The sequence below is a fragment of the Microtus ochrogaster genome, chromosome 21 (genome assembly GCF_000317375.1).
Source record: "Microtus ochrogaster isolate Prairie Vole_2 chromosome 21, MicOch1.0, whole genome shotgun sequence".
NCBI lineage: Eukaryota > Metazoa > Chordata > Mammalia > Rodentia > Cricetidae > Microtus > Microtus ochrogaster.
The window spans coordinates 36182775-36202127 of record NC_022022.1 but is presented as its reverse complement, the minus strand read 5'-3'; the positions used below and the strand labels follow the sequence as shown (position 1 = coordinate 36202127).

Sequence of the window (19353 nt, the reverse complement as noted above, 5' to 3'; positions counted from 1 at the left end):
AGAGAAGCCATGTAGCCCAGCTGAAGCCAGACAGACCTTTACCTGGTAAGCCCCAGCCACATGGCGATACACAGATTTCTAGAAATGAGTTAAATTAAGATATAAGAGTTAGCCAGAAATACGGGTAAGCTATTGTTTAACCAAACAGTATTGCAAATAATATGGTTTCTGAGTGATTATTTTGCGTCTGAGCAGCCAGGAATTAACTATCAGCCTTCTTACAACAAAGTACAAATTAAATACATATTCTGAAACAATTACGGTGGGCTAATACTTTTTATTAACCTTTGTAAGACATTTATCCTGAGAAACTTCAAGACATGATGTCACAGCAGGGAAATAAAAGGGAAAATAGAGGTAGGGTTTAGTTTTTGAAGGGCTGTAGGAAAAAAATCAGAGTCCTCAGAGAAATGAAAAGGACTTCATTTTGAGAGTTAATTAAAAGTTGCCTGCGCTGTGATTGTAAATGCTGTACTGTAGGAAAGAAGAAAAGATAAGATTGTAAAGGAGAAACATGTGTGGCCTGGGATGGTGCAGGTCAAGAAGACCTCTAAAAGACAGAAGGCAGAGCCTCAGCTCATACATGCATTCTGCACAGAGGGAGACTTCCTCCGACATTGCCCCGGGTCATACAGTGACCATAGCCTGGAGTTACAGGTGATTTTGAGTTGACGTGAGTTGAGTTTAAGCGCAGTTGTTTCAAATGCTGCGGATTCTCAGTCAATGTACTCCTTTATAAAAGATTGCTTGGCAGAGCAGTTCGAAACTCAGATCTTCAGAGTATGGTGCAGCCCCCAGATGGTTTGCTATTCTTGAGGCTCTCCATCTCTTGATGAAGTTTCCTGCTCTCATTCTGGAATCCTTCATTGAGAAGTCGCTTCTGTTCCTAAAATGGAGATGGAGACTGAACTCAGACAGCTTCCCACATTTCACAGAGTGTCTCACAGACTCTCTGATAGTTATATTATTTTCTGGAGGAATTTGGGTGTTTTCTTGAAGCCTTTTCTTTCTTTAACTTCCCTTTCCTTTCTCTTCCTCTTCCTCCTCCTCCTCTTCCTCTTCCTCCTCCTTCTTACTCTCTCTCTCTCTCTCTCTCTCTCTCTCTCTCTCTCTCTCTCTCTCTCCTTCCCTCAAGCTGATCAATTTTCTATGATTTCTCCAGCTTAAGAAATGTTGTCTAACAGTTGCTAAAACACCAGTGGCCCACAACTCTTCTGTGACTTAGTAAAATACATTTTTTTTCTATAAAAGCAATAGCTTCCCTCTTCTATCTTGCCTTATCTCTGGTTTGTGTTGTTTGAACTCTCAAACACATCTAAGGTGGGTATAAACCAAGTGAAAGGTTACTATTTGATTCAGAACCAGGGCAGTTATTCAATCAGGGGATTTAGTACATGTCCAAAATTTTAATAACACAGAGAGATGACAGAAATATACTGAAGCAACTGTGGTCTGCAGGCCTAGTGGGTTATTCTGGGATATCACTGAGACTCAGAACTGATATAGAGGAATTCATGAATAACAGGACAGCACTGTAATTTGAGTACTTAACCAATGTGCTTGAGTGGGTAGATGGTTAGGGACTCTCGCTATTCATTAGAATACACAAGGTCATACTAGGTGTGGCAGAAATGAAATGGGTTCCATTTAGTAAAGAAAATAAGCTGTATATTGTATCATGTATTTTGATAAAATTGCAATGTCTTCATCTAGCACAAAATAAGAGACCCAAGTTATTAAATGGAAATAAGTAGGAGACATGTAAGCAGTGATGAGTAATTCCTAGCCACTGTCTGTGAATAGCCTAATAAAGGATTTCATCCACCCATAAGCAGCTCTTACTACTCGCAGCTGGAGATAAGCCGTGAGGGAAGGGAAATGTATCACAGCATCTGAACTATTTATGGCATGGCAAGAGTCATAACCCAGGCTGACTTGAACCAGTCATCCTCTTGCCTCAGCCTGATAAGCTTATGTTTTGGTTTTCTTGTTTGATTTTCAGATTTATTTGTGTTAAGTGCATGAGTGTTTTTATGTGAGGTGTTTGTAAATGTACCACATATGTGCACTATCTGCAGAGGCCAGAGGAGGGACTAGGGTTATGGACTGTTGTAAGTCACTGTGCAGGGTGCTGATTCCCAGACCTGGGTCCTCCATAAGAGCAAAAAGTGCTTTTAGCTGCTAAGCTGTTTTTTTTTTTCCAGTCCCCTGATGCTCTTATTTTTGATTGGCTCACAGGAACTTACTAAGAAGATATAAGCAAGTACCTGAAGTTTGAGAGATATAATTTTGTCCTGCTCTCTTATTAACTGTTCCCGTTCCTGCTGCATCTTCAAAGTCAACTGCTTCACATGCTCCTGGTAACTCTCTTCCTTCTGCTGCATCATCAGCTCATACTTCTTTTGCTTCTCTTCTAAGTCTCTGTTGGCAGCTTCGGCAGCTTCGGCCTTTATTCGTTCCACTGAGAAGAAAGAGCAAAGAATCCAAACACTAAATTTTATGACTTTACTTTCGGTTTTTTTCTCTCCTTTAAAAAATTCTCTTGTCTTTGATAAAATTTCTTGTGGTGATTTTTGCAGGAAATAACTACTTCATAGGGAAGCAGATGCCAATATATATAACAGTGTAAAAACAAAACACCATGAATGCTACTTGTGATCCTTTCTCTGCAATGATGATTTCACATGTGTTGGCCGAGGCTGTTTGCTCATTCCTGGCCACCCAGACCCAAAATAATCACACAGACACTATATTAGTTATGATACTGTTTGCCTATTAGCTCAGGCTTCTTATTAACTAACTCTTGCACTTTAAATTAACCCATTCCTATTATTTTATATTTTTACCACAAGGCTTATGGTTTACCAGAACCCTGGTTCCGGGTCGTCTATCTCCTTTGGCTGCTACGTGGCATCTCTGTGACTACACCTCTTTTCTCCTCTATCTTGGAATTCCCACCTTGCTCTATTCTGCCCTGCCAGAGGCCTAAAGTAGCGTCTTTATTGACCAAAGGTAACAACACATTCACAGCATACAGAGGGGGGAACCCCACATCACATGGACCACTACTGCTAAATGTGGCAAGAGTTTCCAAGCACCGGAGTTTCTTCAGCAATTCTCACCTTCAATCTCCTTTGCTGCTTCTGTGAGTGACTGATCCGCCTTTAGAAGTGTTTCAGCCACATCGTCCTTGGAGTCAAAGTACTTTTTCAACATTTTTTCTGCCTGGTAGTATAGAATAAGTTGAAGACAAGCCAATGTGTCTATTAACTGACATTCGTGTTACCATTTAAGTAGCAATTCAAATAGCTTCTTATGTTTAATTAACCTAAAACTGACTTAGAGACCCCTCCCCAAATCCTAAACTTTCCATAGCCCCATCTTTTAGCGACTAGTAAATCTTTTAAACTAGTTGGATCTTTGATCTCTTTTCTTAGTTGCTTCACATTATGTGACGATGAGCTGATTGATCATGTTGGTTCTAGATTCAAACATTACAACCTCAGTCTTTTGCTTGTCATCTGTGGCATCCAAATCTCACAGCTCCAGGTCTTGCTTCCTGACTGCTGCAGATGATTCAACTCACAGTAGCCAAAATTTTGCCACGTTATGTTAAGAACAGTCCTATTATTCCAATGCTCTAAGATGACTTTATAGTTCCTCCAAATGAGCAACAAGCAGTTTTCAGTGTCCTTCAAGATTCACCTGGTCTGGATTGTGACCTTTTTCACCTCTTGTTAATCTTTGCTCTGCTCACCATCTCCCAGAGCATCAGGTTTCTTGTTGACCCTCAAATACACATTTATTTACTCTTATGAACTTGTTCTGTTGCTTGAAATTTCCTACCTCTACGTAGCCACTTGTCTTTCTGTCTAGTTTCTTTAACCACTTTGCTAAATCTTTACCTCATAGTTTATCAAAATAATAAAATACAGTATCTCTTATAAGTCTAGAATATCCATAGAATTAAATTCTTATGAAAGGTATACAGTCAGAAAAGTGTCATGGTGTGCCTTAGAAATTTTCAAAGGAGTTGATGTACTATTCTTTTGTCCTTTTGTTGCTTCTCTTTGTTTCAAGATATAAATTTGAAGTAAATCCTGACTCTCTAATGAATGCAGCTTGTAGACAGAGTAGATAGAGTCCCTGGACTAATGTTCTAGAGAGCAAAGGAAGAGACCTGGGAACAAGTAGGTGATGGAGCCACCACAGCAGCCCTGGGGTCTTCCTGTGTAACTCGTTATCCAGAAGAAAAAAAAAGAAATATTCAGCCATTTAAAAGACATTGATGTTTGTAAGTCAAAGTCAAACCTAATCTTAAACTTTATTATTAGCACAGAGCAGTCTGGAACTGAGGGATACAGATGATACTAGCTGGCATTGCATTCAAGAGTTACTGGTCCTTAGCTGTGTGATCTTAAGTGAGTCTTGTCCTTCGCTGTGCCTCATTTCTGTTTCTCTTTATGACATACTAATAATACATGGTTTATGTGAGGATGTGAGAATTAAGAGAAGAAACCTCTAAAGCCCAGGGGGAGCTATCTAAGTGCTGACAGCTAAAGGTCATTTGTCCAAGTACTTTGAATGACCATAACTTTTAACTAGTTTTCCTTTTTCGTTAATCCTCTTGTCTCTAGCAACCTGAGCAGCCCTTGTCACACAAAGCCAAAAAAATCAATGAACGAATTCTGCAAAAATTCCTGAGATATCCTGTTGTGCTTCCAAGCAGAAAGATGCTATCTGTCTCCTGTTTTGCTCTCTGCCAAGATAGATGTAAGACAAAGGTACTCTCCACCAACACCATGGCACCTTCCTTGCTCTCATTAGCATTCAATAGAGATTCCTCACGAAGCCCTCACATTGTACCAACTACTCGCTTTACCTGAAGCCCCTTCCCAGGAATCTGGTTATACTTTTTCTCCAGCTCTTGCTTCTTTTGAAGAAAGAGGTAGTAACCTCCTGGTTTAGAAAATGTCCCCTCTTTTACTTCTTTTTCCAGAGGTCCAAAAATATCCTCCAGCAAATCTGAGCAACGAGCTGATGACACGTCCATGTTCTTCTTAATAAAGGCCTCTAGCTTGGCATCCAGCAGGGCCTGGGTAAGAAGGAAATCACACAGATGGTTGAGAGGAGGAAAATAACACAAGAGACCACTGGAGAATGTCGAAATGGAGCCATGCTCTTCACCTCATTGTGAGATCCAAGGTATTCCCGAGGAGGGTGCTGGCTACAGAAATTGACACTTCAAATTTTACTTCCTAGAGGCCTTCTCCCCTTTCTCCTGCTTCAGAGATATTCTCAGAGCACAGACACTGTTTCACAGGAAGCCTCTATCTACTGAAGTCACTAATTAAAGAAGCATGTCAGATTATAAAAATTAGACCTAGGCCAGCCTGTGTAGATTTCCTGAACCCACCATTTTGTGGCTTCATGAACATGTCATTAGTGTACTAAGGTTTCCTTGTCTATAAGGATGGGGTAACACCACCAATCCCAGACATTTCTTTTCAGACTGTATGAGCTGATACAGAATACTAAGCCCAGAGGCTCTATAAAAACACTCAGTAAAGGGTAATTGACTATGTGATATTTCCCTGTGTTTTCTCACCATACAGCCAATGAAAGTATTGAAGATGACATGATGAGTTTTCTGTGTTTGGAAAGGATAACAGAAGAGCTAGCTCTCCATATGACATCAAACAAGCAACTAAATATTAACTCCTGTATTTCCTTTGTGTTGGAGAGTACTCAATTGCTTGTTTACATTGACTACCCTGTTTTGCCAGAACCTCGGAATGAAACCACTTGTCTTTTGTAAAATCCAGCCTTGATAATCTGAGAAGCATTGCCACTGATCAAATGGCAAAGCGTTTGTTAACATTCTTACAATTGGTTTGTCATTACAAGTGGGGAGCATAAAAGCAGTGTATTCCTGAACAATAAAAACTATGTCAGAAGTGAATATGATTAAAAACACATTATGTTTAAATTTCTCAGAGAATAAAAATGTTATATTATGTAAAAATAAATGAAATAATCCTTTGTAAATGTAAAGTTTGTGTAATTAATTCCCTCAGTGACTGAGATTATTGTTTCCAGAGTGGGGAAACTAACAAAAATGGCATGTGTGTAGGTGTACGTGTGTGTGTGTGTGTGTAAAATGTGACTAGTTATAGTGTCATGCTTTTTTATCAAAGTCCAGAAGAATCTAGTCTTTCAATAACCATTGCAAATCTCTGCATATCATGGGGTATCACTGAACAATGCTCATCCCAGAAAAGGCCCATTTTTTCCTTTGTTTTATGATTTTGGGTACCACACATACCCCTAATTCCTTCTGGAACTTTTGGTCTACATCCTTGAAAGAATTCTTTATGAAGACCTCAATGGCCTCACTCTCAATAGGCCTCTGTAGGTCCAGCAGCTCCTGGAGGGATTCTGTGGGCAGCTGGACCTTATGATTCATCTGTTCTTCATAGTGCTCAATGGCCTTTTGCACTGCAGCTGAGTTCTCTATCTGGGCCAAAGTCAGGACGGCATTTTCCATGCAGGGTAGTTCTCCACTGCGGATGGCGTTGACATAGGTCAGCACCAGGCTCTGTAGGCCTGTTACAAAAGTCAAGAAAATGGCTGTCATTTGGTAGAAAAAGCACTGTACAGTTTTCAGGATTCTCTGAGAAACAAGAACAGCATAATAATTTATTAACCTTAAGATCCAGAGGATATTAAATCCTCTTTTTCACTCTCCTTCTTTTGTTTCAAAGACAGACATTTGATTGAGTAACTTCTAGCATTGGGAGAGAAAAGTTGTGATGCCAAACCTTGTTTCTTTATTACCCTTCCCTCTCTCTTCTCACTCCGTTTCTTTCCTCTCATTCATTTACCCTTTTATTCTTTATTGATTTTTTAATAGCCAAAGTAACAGTTTTGCTTTTTATGCCAGTTTTTTTTGTAGTTGTTTTTAAAATGGTGCATCATTCTAGTCCTTTCTCTAGTCTGTATAAAGGTAACATCCCGGACACTCCTCCACAGAGCTGTAAGTAGATAAGCAAAGTATCTAGGTTTGATCATAGTTTGTTGATTGATTGAAAGCATCACACTCCAGTATTCTACCCTGCTCCTTGATAGCACAACGATGTGTTGTATGCAGAATACTCCAGAGAGTATGGCATGTAAACCAGAAAACTTTACTTTGTCCTCCAAAGTTCCTGCCTGCCAAACCCTCCATAGAACTTAGAACCAACTGAAATTTCTGGAAATCATGTTCCTGTCTTTTCAGGATATCACTATTGCAGACCTTTCCAGTGGGGGACTCTCCCATCCACTGTCTTCTTTTAGCCCGACTCTTACTTTCTTTTTTTTTTTAATTTATTTATTTATTGAGGATTTCTGCCTCCTCCCCGCCACCGCCTCCCATTTCCCTCCCCCTCCCCCGATTAAGTCCCTCTCCCTCATCAGCTAGAAGAGCCATCAGGGTTCCCTGATCTGTGGGAAGTCCAAGGACCGCCCACCTCCATCCAGGTTTAGTAAGTTGAGCATCCAAACTGCCCAGGCCCCCCCAAAGCCATCACGTGCAGTAGGATCAAAAACCCATTGCCCTTGTTCTTGAGTTCTCTGTGGTCCTCATTGTCCGCTATGTTCAGCAAGTCCGGTTTTATCCCATGCTTTTTCAGACTCAGGCCAGCTGGCTTTGGTGAGTTCCCGAAAGGACATCCCCATTGTCTCAGAATGTGGGTGTACCCCTCGCGGTCCTGAGTTCCTTGCTCGTGCTCCCCCTCCTTCTGCTCCTGATTTGGACCTTGAGATTTCTGTCCGGTGTTTGGGTTTCTGTCTCTGTCTCCTTTCATCGCCTGATGAAGGTTAATATTCAGGGGGATGCCTATATGTTTGTCTTTGGATTCACCTTCTTATTTAGCTTCTTTAGGATTGCAAATTGTAAGCTCACTGTCCGACTCTTACTTTCTTGAAGTCAGAAGGTTGTGTGCTCCTTTGGGCCTCCGTCTGTTGCACTGCTACCTCGGGCATTACCGTCTGTCCTTCTGGGTAAACTGCTACCCATTTCTAACTTCTCACCTCACTGAGTTTATGAAACCAAAGTGTTCTCTGACTCTCTGGACTCAGATCCCACTTGCCTAGACCTCTTGTTACCATGTAGCAACTCCTTATTTTTTATTAATTATATGAATTATTATTTATCACTATGAATTTGGGGGTTTCTTGTTTGTTTCCTTTTAATGTATTCTTTTATCATGCTGTGCAGGAAGGAGGATGGAAACCACATCTCTTTACCCCTCATTAAACACAATAGTTAGATTTTTAATATCACTACTAAACATTTTTCTGTACATGAAAGTTTGAAGTAGCAAACTCCACAAATATGGTATTTTCACTTTCCTGACTTTTAATATTTTTTTAAGTGGAAACCATGAGTGATAGGGAAAAAAACTTCTAGGGTTGGATTAGATTCTAGTTCGTTTCTCTTTTTCCTTTTTGCTATTACAGATATGAGATGGTGAGAAATGGCTTTAGTTCCCAAGTAAATTCCATCATGCGATAAACACACTACATTTTCAATGCCAGCATCACTTAGTATCCTACAATGAGTAGAAGAGAAGTTCAGGTAGAAAGTAGAGGGGATGACTTACGTGGCCCATTGACTATGATGCCACCAGACAGAGTCTTGACATCAGAAGAGCTGAAGATATATGAGGTGAATTCTCTAACTTGTTCTACAAATTCTTCACTCAGATCTTCCTCTTTCATTGTCTCTAGTTTGGAAAGATACTTCCTCTGAGCAGGCCTGTCGAAGACGAAGCACTTCCTCTTTGGAAAGAACTTCCTGATGCACAGCCGAGGCTCATTAAAGCTTTTAATTTTGTCATCAGATCCTGCAAAATTGAAGATTAGATATAGTAAAACTTCAAATGAATTACTTCAATGTATGATGCTTCCAATTCCATAACTTCCATAAAGCCTATGTAAGCTGAAAAACACCTAATACAGACAAGTGATACAAACTTAAAGGAAAGAGAAAGGAAGCATCCTTTCGCTAAGAAGAAGCTGCTTGTGAAATTTCAAATGGAGTTCAAATGATTCAGGAAAGCTGTGTTTCATTTCCTGTGCCAACTGTCAGGATAACAAATTTACAAAATCAAGACCTTGGTCAACCAAGCCGAAATGGCATTTATGAAATTGTTTTCTCTTTGTATCAGAACATTCCACCAAACCCGGGTACCTTTTTTCAGGGTCAGTGAATGTTCCAGGTATTCATCAGCGGTGATAGGTTTTCCATTGGCTTCCAGCTCCAGGGAGAAATCTCTCAGTGCCCACACAAAGATTGGGAAGAAACCCACAAAGTTAGCCGAGTCATCTACCCCATTCTGCTCAGGTGATGCCTTTGACTTGATAAGATCAGTCAGCTCTGTAACATAGCTGAGATGTTAAATTAAGAAAACTATAAAAGCAACTTCAGCACTTTTATGATAAACACTTTGCCAGTGCCTCCCCAAATTAATGTTTTGCTTTTGTTTTTAGCTATATTGGTTAGTTTTTGCCTACTTGACACAACTGGAGATTCCTTGACTGAGGAATTTCCTCTTTCAGTCAGGCCTGTGGATATGCCTGTGGGGACATTTTTTCCAATTACTAATTGATGCAAGAACCCCCAGGCCACAGTGTGTGGTGCAATCCCTAGACAGGTGGTCTCTGACTGTATAGAAGTAGCCAAGCAAGCCACAAGAAGCAAGCCAGTAAGCAGAGGTCCTTCTCTGCCTCTGCTCTGGTCTCTGCCTCTCAAATTCTGTTTTGATTTCCCTTGATGCTAGACCGTAACCTGTAAACCAAACAAATTCTTTCATCACCAAGTTGCATTGGGTTATAATGTTCACCACAGCAACAGAAAGAAAACTAGGACATTAGCTCATTCATTCACAGAATCCAGCCATTTGCAAACATCTAGTGAACCTCTGCTGTGAATCAGGCACAGCCCCAGGGAATAATTTTTAAAATAAACGAAAGGATTTTAGCATCATACGGCTTACAATGTAGCAGATGAATATTAAAAAACAAGTAAATAAAATATTTTAAATTCTCAGATATTTACTACCATTTTTGATGCAGCAAAAGGCCTTAGCCGAAAATACTAGAGAATAACTGTCTATGTCTAGTTACTCAGAGAACTTCATGTGCTTTCTAAAGTCCTTGATTAGCAGAAATCTACAAGAATTAGAAGAGTCATCTGTGAAAGTTCGAGTGGAGAGGCTAGAGAGATCGCTCAGTGGTTAGAAGCAGTTACTGTTCCTGCAAGGGACACGAATTCAGTTCCCTGGTTCAAGTTTCAGGAAATATGATACCTCAAGTTTTAGCAGGTGCCTCATTTGCACAAAAATGCACAAATAATACCTTTGAAACTTCTACTTGGAGAACATTCCAGGTAGTAGCCAGAAATCCTTTGATATAAAAATATGAGTGTAACTGACATGTATGTATATGGACTTCGGTATATAGGGTACAAGTGCTAAAGAAATAACTGCACGAACAGGCAAGTTTTGAAGGCCAAAGTAAGAAGTTTCAAGTCTTTTTTCTACTGAGTAGAAAGCTAGTGATGGATTTTGAACATAGAGGAGACAGATAAGATAGAATTTCAAAAGATCACACTTCTGAGATTCCAAAAGGCAGTCAAGACTGTCAGGGAAGAGCATCTTGGTCTTTGAGACAGAACAAGCAAAGCTTAGACAAGAGACAATGGAGACAAGATGAGGAGGTTGGTCTAGGGAAGCAGCTTTGCTGATGGAGTTTAAAACACGTGAACTAATACTTTCTAGAATACGAGTGAAAAGATCAAGGTGATTTCTAACTAACGTTTTGATCATAGCAACTTTGTGGAACAATTGGGAACGGTTGGGGAAATGCTTTTGTAAATTTTGAGATTAAATTATCTCTTAAAGATCTATGTGATGACGTAAACATTTGAAGTTAGTCACAGCTGAAATAAATATTTGATGGTCACTGGAACACAGGTGTACAGAAGCCCTTCAGACAGAATGACATTGCCTAGAGCAGAGAGTGAGGAGAAGCGCAGTAACTAGTAAGCTGCAATATTCAGAGTCCACACAGGCAACGGAATAGTTTGCCAGAGAGGAAAGTAGAATATTAGGAATTTTGAAATTCTAGACCCAAGAACCTAGTGGCTCGGAAGAGAAAAGAATTGATATTTGAAATGCTGCTGCGAGATGAGATAATACGACTTCTGAATGAGCACAGTGATGTGAGAAAGAATACAGCATGACACCCGAAGTTAAGCTCATAGAAATTCTTGCAGCACTGATAATGACATGGGTGGGTACTGAGAAGGTAGGGGGCTAAGGACACAAGGAAAAAGAACTGGGGGAGAATAGTGGAAACCCGTGTCTATTGGTTACCAGTCTCCCAACAGTAGGGGTTAACATATTCACAAAATAAGGCTGTGTGGACTGAAGGATTGATGAAAGACTACAAAGAACGGTGATGTGGTCTGAGAGCGCTGGCTTCAAAGAAGGTCATCTTTCCAATGAACAAGTGACTGTGAGCTGATTGGAGAAACATAGAAGACTGACACTGGAGGTACAGACTAAAAAGCAATCACTATCTCAGATTATGAGTTTGTGAAGCAGCGCAATAGCATAAGCACAAGCAAGCACATGAAAACTCATGATGAGTAAGCAAAATTGGCCAAGGCAACTGGTAAGAGGATCAAAGGCATGGTAAGTAATGACTTGTGCTCCAAGCCCATCACAACACACCGGCAGTGAGCGCCAGGTTCAAAAGGACCACCCAGAAACATTCCTGCAACAGCTTAATTTTCTTAACCCCTCCCCCCAAAAAAAACCTGTTTACAATAAAGAGCTTCTGTATTGGAGTCTCCTCGGTCTGTGCCATTGCCTCCGCATCTTCTCACCCCCCTCATCTCCCCCCCCCAATGGTGAACACACAACAGGCAGCAGCAACAAGCCTGCAAAAACTATGAGTTTGCAGGATAAATATTACCGATAGCATTCTGTGGGAAGTCAGGAGATAGATAACATGTAGAGATAATGATAATGGTGATTATTGAGTACATGGATTCTAAATCATGTTGAGGATTTGGACAAATGAAGGATATAGACCTCAACAGTGTACCACAGGCAATGGGTGACTTAAGAAGTCTGAACTTGTAGTGAAAACAGGCAAAAATCACATGATAAGTATAAAAGAGTTGGTTAATGACTTAGAATTAGTTTTTGCCTGCCTGTCTACCTGATGAAATAATAAGGCTGCTCTTCCTAGGTTTAGTACTGTTCTAGACCACACCAAAGGATACTGCAGTTGGTCCATGGCCTGCTGGTTGATGGTTCCTATGCTGTTGTAGATGAAGGTGCTGCTGAGGAGGACCGCCAAGGCAAAGATCCAGCAGTCATTCTGGTTGTCTCCCTACAAGCCAATGAGTGAAGAAGAGTAACTAAGACACTGTCCATCAACTCACGTAGCCAAAGATGAATCTTTGTTGTATCCCATTAGCTATGGCATCAAGAGTAAGTCTTTTCTATTACATAATAACTTTTTATCTGTGTGATGATTTTATAAGTATTCAATTCGTGCCAGTTTAGATTTTAGTAACTGATCACCATTATGACCTTTAAGTGTGAGTGTCCTTCACTCATTCATACACATGGATGTATATCATCTTATTTAAACTGGCAACGCTAAGCTTTATTTACAGGACATACTCTGTATGGTAAGGGGCATTTTAGCACTAGTGTTAGCACTAGTGAAAGTAAGGTCCTTCAATAAGAGTTTTATTGGTCTCAATAAAACTTGGGAAGAGTAACAGATGATTCTCCCTGAACAAAGAATTGTTGCAGATCTTACATTGTTGTTCTATTACTGGCAGTCCTTTGTAAAAGTGGCCATTCTTTTAAAATATATTTTATTAATTTTTTGAAAATTTCTAACATTGTGTTTTTATTAGGGTTCCACATTGAATAGCCAGTCATGTTTATAATGTGCACAGGCAAGTTCATGATATCATTAGCAGTTTCAACCAAAATATTTGATGTAGAAAAAAAAGACTATAATATCATTATCTATCATTATTATAATATCATCTAAATGCTGATTCATTATTCTTGGTTCTTAGAACAACATGAAGAATAGAACATTCATTTAATTATTTAAAAGCATATATCCAGGAGTGAAATGGGTTCTTCAAGCTGAGCTATTGACCAGCTACAAGTAGAATCTGAAAGATTTATTTTTACCTTCTCAACATCTTCAAGGCCCTCAGTGTCAAGCAGAACTAGAGTGTGTCCTGGTTTCTGGGGATGAGGCACACACCACATCCAGATCCCCTTGGTGTGAGACTGCACTGTGGAGCCCAGAGAGAAGCCTGCAAAGCAGAATGGGCATGGGATGGAGAGAGGAGTACATAACGGTGCTTCTGGTGTTGAGTTACACTTGAAAGAGTAAAACAACTTCAAGTATTGATTTTAATTACTACCCCAGAAATAGAATACTGATCAATGCATTCATTCCTTACAGCTAGACACTTACTCCTCCTATGTGGACAGTCTAATAAACGTTTTTTAATTCATCATTAAGGAAGTTAGCTTTCTCAATAAATGCATTTGTTCTTTCTCTAAAATATACATTTAACTTTAAATTGGAAAACAAAGGTGCTGTTTAAAAACCAGTGAGGAGTGATAATTCATCAAAGAGAAATTGCACTAGCGGATAGACATTATCCTTTCATATCCCTCCCTCTTTCTGACATTCCTTCCCCACATTTGCTTTTCAAAATCGGGCTACATTGGTGGACAGAAGGGACCCAGCACAGCTGTGTTGGTTTCACCCACCTGCATTCTTCCCAGCCAGCTTGTTCATCAAGTAGGATTTGCCTGTGCGATAGAAACCCACAATGGCCACCACCACCACTGGCTGCTTCATGGCAGACAGATAACCCAGAGCCTCCGGGTTGACCACAAGCTGCTCCTCAGTGTTCTCAATGAGACATATGGGTTTCGGCATGTGGATGTCTGAGGCCATGTCTAGCGTGTTCTTCTGTCTCTAAGGAGAAGATAATTGGACAGCCATTTCTTGTCAATGAGAGGAATGAAACAGTATGTGCAGAAATTTTCCACCTTTGAAATGTGTTCTTTGCACACTTCTAAATGTTTTGGGCTCTTTATGGTTGTCCTATATGCTAGACACTACTTTCATTTAAATACAACCAATCAAAGTCCATAGATAACCAGAAAAGTTATATAGTGGGTTCAAAAGGCTGAATATGCCATTTCTCCATCTTTTTCCAATGCTAGTATCTTACATACCTTCAGTGGAGCAACTGACTAAGCTTTCAGCATTTCAATAACACCCTTTCTAAAGCTGCATACCTTATACATCCTCCTTTTCTTAAATAAGATTTTGATGATGTCCTTTTTCTGCTTTATGATGTGATCCAGGATCCCTCCCTAATCCTCACATCTCTTTACCTTCCCCTCATCTTCAGTAGATCCTTGTTCTTTCTTTATCCTTCATTACTTTAGATCCTAGAAGAGTGTATCACATTTATATTGTAGAGTATTTTCAGTGATATTTTTAGTTGTTTTTTAATGATAGTATGAAATTATATTGGTACACACTGGGCAAAAGGTTACAAGTCTGATATTCTGTGATCTTCATTGATCAAATCAAAGATTAGTGACGCTGACATGACTTGCTCTGAAAATACTCTTTTGAATATGGTCTCTTGGTTAAGGTGCTACCTGCCGAGAACTGTTTACTAGTTTGCATTTAAATGCACTATTTGAATAGAAGATAAATATTTTGGGAAAATGTCCAAGATTTTAATTACCCAAGAAATACAAGTTCAAAATGCATCAAGGTTCCCGTCTCTCCCTAAGAATGTGTAGCCTAAAGAAGACAAATAACAAGTGTTTCCAGGGGTGTGAGAAAGAAAACCCTTATGCATTGCTGGTGGGAATATAAAGTGGTGCAGCCACAGTAGAAAACAGTATGGCAGTGTGTCCAAAAGTTTAGAACTATCAAATGACCAGATATCACTCCTGGGTATGTATGTATGTATGCATGTACATATATATGCCTACACATACATATATATACACATATGTGCATGTGTCTAAAGGATTGTAAGACAAAGATACTTGCATCTTCATTTTATTGCTGTACTGTGGAACCAGTCTAGCTGTCCATCAGCAGATAAATGGAAAACTGAAGCATAGTACATATACCCAGCAGAGATTTATTCAGCCATAAGAAAGGACAATGTTATATCATTTGCAGGAATCATGGATGGAACTGGAGATCACCACGTTAACCAAAATAAGCCACACTCAGCAAAAAAAAAAAATTGTATATTTTCTCTTACACATGAAATGTAAATTTAAATACATAGTTAAATGCATATTTATAAATATGTGTTCAGACACATAGAAAGTGAGAACAGCAAGAATGAGAAAGGAGGAATAATTCCAAAGAGAAGAGAGAGATAGTGGTGGATGAAAAAAGAGGGGAAAAAACATGACAAGAGAAACAAAGACAGACTAGCACACATTTTCCTCTTAAATGCATGAGTATGTTCATACACACATATACACCATTTTGTTAAAGCTTGATAGGAGCTATTTGGGGGACAGGAAAGACACCAGGGAATTGAGGTTAGGAGTGATGAGGTATATTTGGGGGGCAAATATGGATGAAACATTAAAATATATATTGGTTTAAATGTCCCAATGAAGCTTATTACATTGTACACTAATTGAAATTGTTTTTTAAGTGTAAAAGCAAAAACAAGGAGAAAATTTTGAAGTTTCCATTTGGAGAGACTCGAAGACTCAGCACATGTGATTTTATTATACTTCATGGGCTTTGGTCTCTATTTTTAGCATTTACTAATAATGCACGCTTATAAAATAAAGCCACTATAGTGTTTGCTTAAGATGACCGTCTACTCTTATCATGCCACATACTTATTAATGGAAGGTCTACAGAGAGTAGGAGAATTGCGCCTACTGTCAGTCACTCATTCATTCATTTGGCTACATCAGTACGAACTCCTAGGTATTTATTTTATTCTGTGTGCCTTTGAACTGTATGATCATTCTTTATTTTATTGATTGGTTTATCCCCTTCATTCACTGAGCCTCTTTCATCTGGATCCTGTGTTTGGCTGTCGGACTTTCATCACATCCCCAGTGCTGCCGTACTTTCCCCCCACCACAGATTCTTCCAGAGACACCTCACATTTTTCCTGTGTTGCCTTAGAGTTGAGCATTCCTCCTAAAGTTTTGGTTCCTTTCAATGCACGGTGGTACTTATACCAAAAATATACATGGAGCACAGTCATTGCTTCAAGGTGAAAGAGTATCTTCTGAAACATGATAGGGTCTTTGAACTCATGAAGTCATAGTAGCTGTGGTTGCTTATAGAAAAACCTACATAAAGCCGGGCAGTGGTGGCACTTGCCTTTAGTCTTAGCCCTCGGGAGAAGGAGGCAGGCAGATCTCTGAGTTGGAGGCCAGCCTGGACTACAGAATGAGTTCCAGGACAATTTGACCTACATAGAAAATCCCTGCCTCAAAAAAATAACAACAAAAGAAAAGAAAGAAAGAAACCTGCATAAAATTCAGCAGCCAAAATTCTATTATGGATGAGTAAGAGGCTCAGGGAGTCCCATAGTGTACTTTAGGAGCTGTTGGTATTGATGACTGACTGCTAAGGAAGAGATGGTTGGTTTTCTTTTGTGATGTGGCCCCTGGTAATTTACCCAACCTCAAGCAGATGGCTTTATGCACATGCCCAAATGACCCACAATAACCTGACTCAATGAGGACAGGAATTTTTGAAGTGAAAAAGAGCTGGGGGTTGGGGTGGAGGAGATGGAGGAAAAAATAGGGAATACATACAATCAAAAACACACTACATATATGAAATTTTCAAAGAGTAAATACACACATACACACACATATTTTAAAAATATACAATGGTTTTATAATTTCCTTAACTATCACCGGGAGAATTGTCTCTTTTTACAAACTCCAAGCAGTCTTACTTACTTTACCCATAGGCACACATCGGCGACAAGTAGAGGGATTTTTACCTGAGTTTCATTAGACAATAAAGATGATCTACAATCGTCCCATGAATGCAGTATCAATCTTCAAAGACTCATACATACGCTCCGTGGACTCTCCCTTACCAGGGCCTATTTAACTCTATTTAGACCTTGGCTCTAACAATAAAACTCCCTCTGTCAACCAACCCTGCTTTCAAGTGATCTCCTGTTCCACTCATGCCTGTCTAGGTTTCAGCCTCCCTTAAAGAGGTCTTTTTAGGGCAATGCAGCAATCTGGTACAGCCTTTCCCACTCCCACCTCTGTCTTACCTGAAGCAAAATCCTTTAGTGCTAAAGAACGCCTGTGTGAAGTGTTGAACGCTGTCTGCTTTGCTTGTGAGTCTGGTTGCTGAGCCCTCTGTCCCCTCTCACAGTTGCTGTGACACCTCCGCCCTCTGCAATAGCCTAAGAAGTTCTGGGGTTTTCAGCAGAGAATTTATGGTTCAGCAGTGTTTAGAAGATGAAAGTGAAAGTAAAAAAAATAACACTGAACAGGAAAAATGACTCAAGCACTTGACAGGAATGAAGGGCGTGCTAATAGGATGGCTTTAGGGGGTTTCTCACCTATAGACTTACAAATGATACAGTTTAACTCCAGAGTTTCTGTGGATGTTTAGAAACCTAAGGTGATGCATGTATTGAAGAAGGCATGGTTTTGAAGTCACTCGCTCTTACCTTCCTGTCCTCCTTGGTCCATTAGTGTTTGTTTTGTGAAGCTGCCCACCCCACTGAGCTGCACAAAGGCAATAAGAGATTGTGCAATTCAGAGTTGGACACGAATTTGTTTAGAAACCTTCTCTATACTGCAAAAGAATAGAGAAGAAAAGAAATAAAAAGGTGGAGTTAGAAGGAACAGTTAAGGAGGAGGGAGGGAAGGAGAGAGAGGTAACAGGGAGGGAGGGATAGAGAGAGGAGGAAAGGAGAGAGAGAGGAGGGAGAGAAAATAGTACTGAAAGTGAGCCTGAGTTCTTTTAAACAAATCAAATGCTGGAAATCAGCTGGGTTTCTCTCCTTTTGGACTAGTAAACCTGTTATCATTATAATCTGTTAGCATATAACATCCCCCAACAATTTAGCACCTGTTGAATATTTGTCAGTCATGTGGAACTTAAGGGTAAACAAAAAGGATTTTTGTGTTTATTTCTAGCTTAGGGACTGGGAGTTTTCCAGCCTGTGCAGCACATTTGTTTCTAAACTGAGGGACTGGTTCTCCAGTCTTCTTTGTACCCTGTTTCCTTACAGATAAGTAAGCCAGAGTCCTTTCTCTGAACCCCCGAAAGTAAATAATGTCTGAAAAGTCTAGGAAAGCCAGTTCTAAATTTGAGATACCTGTGAGCCTTTGAAATATCCCACCAGGCGGGGAATGGTCTAGGCATTGACAAGCTGCCCTGGGGCTGTGAACAGCAACTGAAGCAGTGATTTGAAGTTTGGGAGACATTTAATTAACCCTCATGCTGATCTACCTATGGACCAGCACTTAAAACTTTCTGTCTGACCTAACACAAATCAGAAAACGGGCCCAGTTCTTAATTTTCCAGCTACAAGAGTTAGCCATTTCAACAAATCCCCACGATACCAATGTGCACTCAAAAATATGTTGAGGAAACACTATACCACTGCTGTTATTCTATAAGTTAAGTATCATCAGAATTACATCTGTCAAAGCCTTAAGTTCGATGCCAGCACCAGTGAAAAAAATTATACAGAAAGTACTTTTGTGTTTCTATATTCCACGAGAGTGATGAGACCAGCAACTCTGACAGTTTCTTTTTGTGGTGCTTTTATCCTGAAAATGTCGATGCAGAGCCAATGCCCTCATCATTGGGTGACTGTGTCAGCTAACAATCTTCAAATTAACTCCCTTCTTATAGACATTTAGGAGAGGATTCTGTTACTTTATGAACAATGTATAGCACACACTTGAAACAATTACAGTAGGCTGATCATTTTTATTAACAGATTTCACTTACCCTGTGTTTCTGCAGTGGTGTAGAAGGCATTTATTCTCAGAGATTTGTAAATAATATTTTTACAAAATTTGCAATTTTTTTCAAATTTCCTCAGATTTATGTCATTTTAGTTGTTATGGTAAAAGTAAAACTGCACCATTCCCTGAGTGGCTGCAGCGGGCAGTGGAAGGGAAGGCAGGGAGAGAGAGAGAGAGAGAGAGAGAGAGAGAGAGAGAGAGAGAGAGAGAGAGAGAGAGA

General features: G+C 39.8%; 1 protein-coding gene across 1 annotated transcript; it reads right to left on the bottom strand.

Annotated features, from left to right (window-relative positions):
- Positions 1 to 271: 271 nt before the first annotated feature.
- On the bottom strand, positions 272 to 17532 carry LOC101986958 (guanylate-binding protein 2). The gene is made up of 11 exons (XM_005357371.3): positions 17417 to 17532; positions 13869 to 14079; positions 13275 to 13402; positions 12338 to 12447; positions 9236 to 9432; positions 8646 to 8888; positions 6326 to 6606; positions 4883 to 5095; positions 3123 to 3225; positions 2268 to 2461; positions 272 to 886 (listed from the first exon to the last, which is right to left on the bottom strand). Exons 2-11 carry the CDS (start codon positions 14056 to 14058, stop codon positions 776 to 778), a joined length of 1770 nt encoding a protein of 589 aa, XP_005357428.1. The 5' UTR covers positions 14059 to 14079; positions 17417 to 17532; the 3' UTR covers positions 272 to 775.
- Between the last annotated feature and the right edge of the window lie 1821 nt (positions 17533 to 19353).

Coding starts and splice junctions, on each gene's coding strand:
- LOC101986958 (XM_005357371.3), bottom strand. CDS start 14,058: ATGGCCTCAGACATCCACATGCCGAAACCCATATGTCTCATTGAGAAC. Junction 5,096..6,325: donor AGTTCCAGAAGGAATTAGGG/GTATGTGTGGTA, acceptor CTTCTTACCCAG/GCCCTGCTGGATGCCAAGCT. Junction 2,462..3,122: donor AGCAGCAAAGGAGATTGAAG/GTGAGAATTGCT, acceptor CTTTCTTCTCAG/TGGAACGAATAAAGGCCGAA.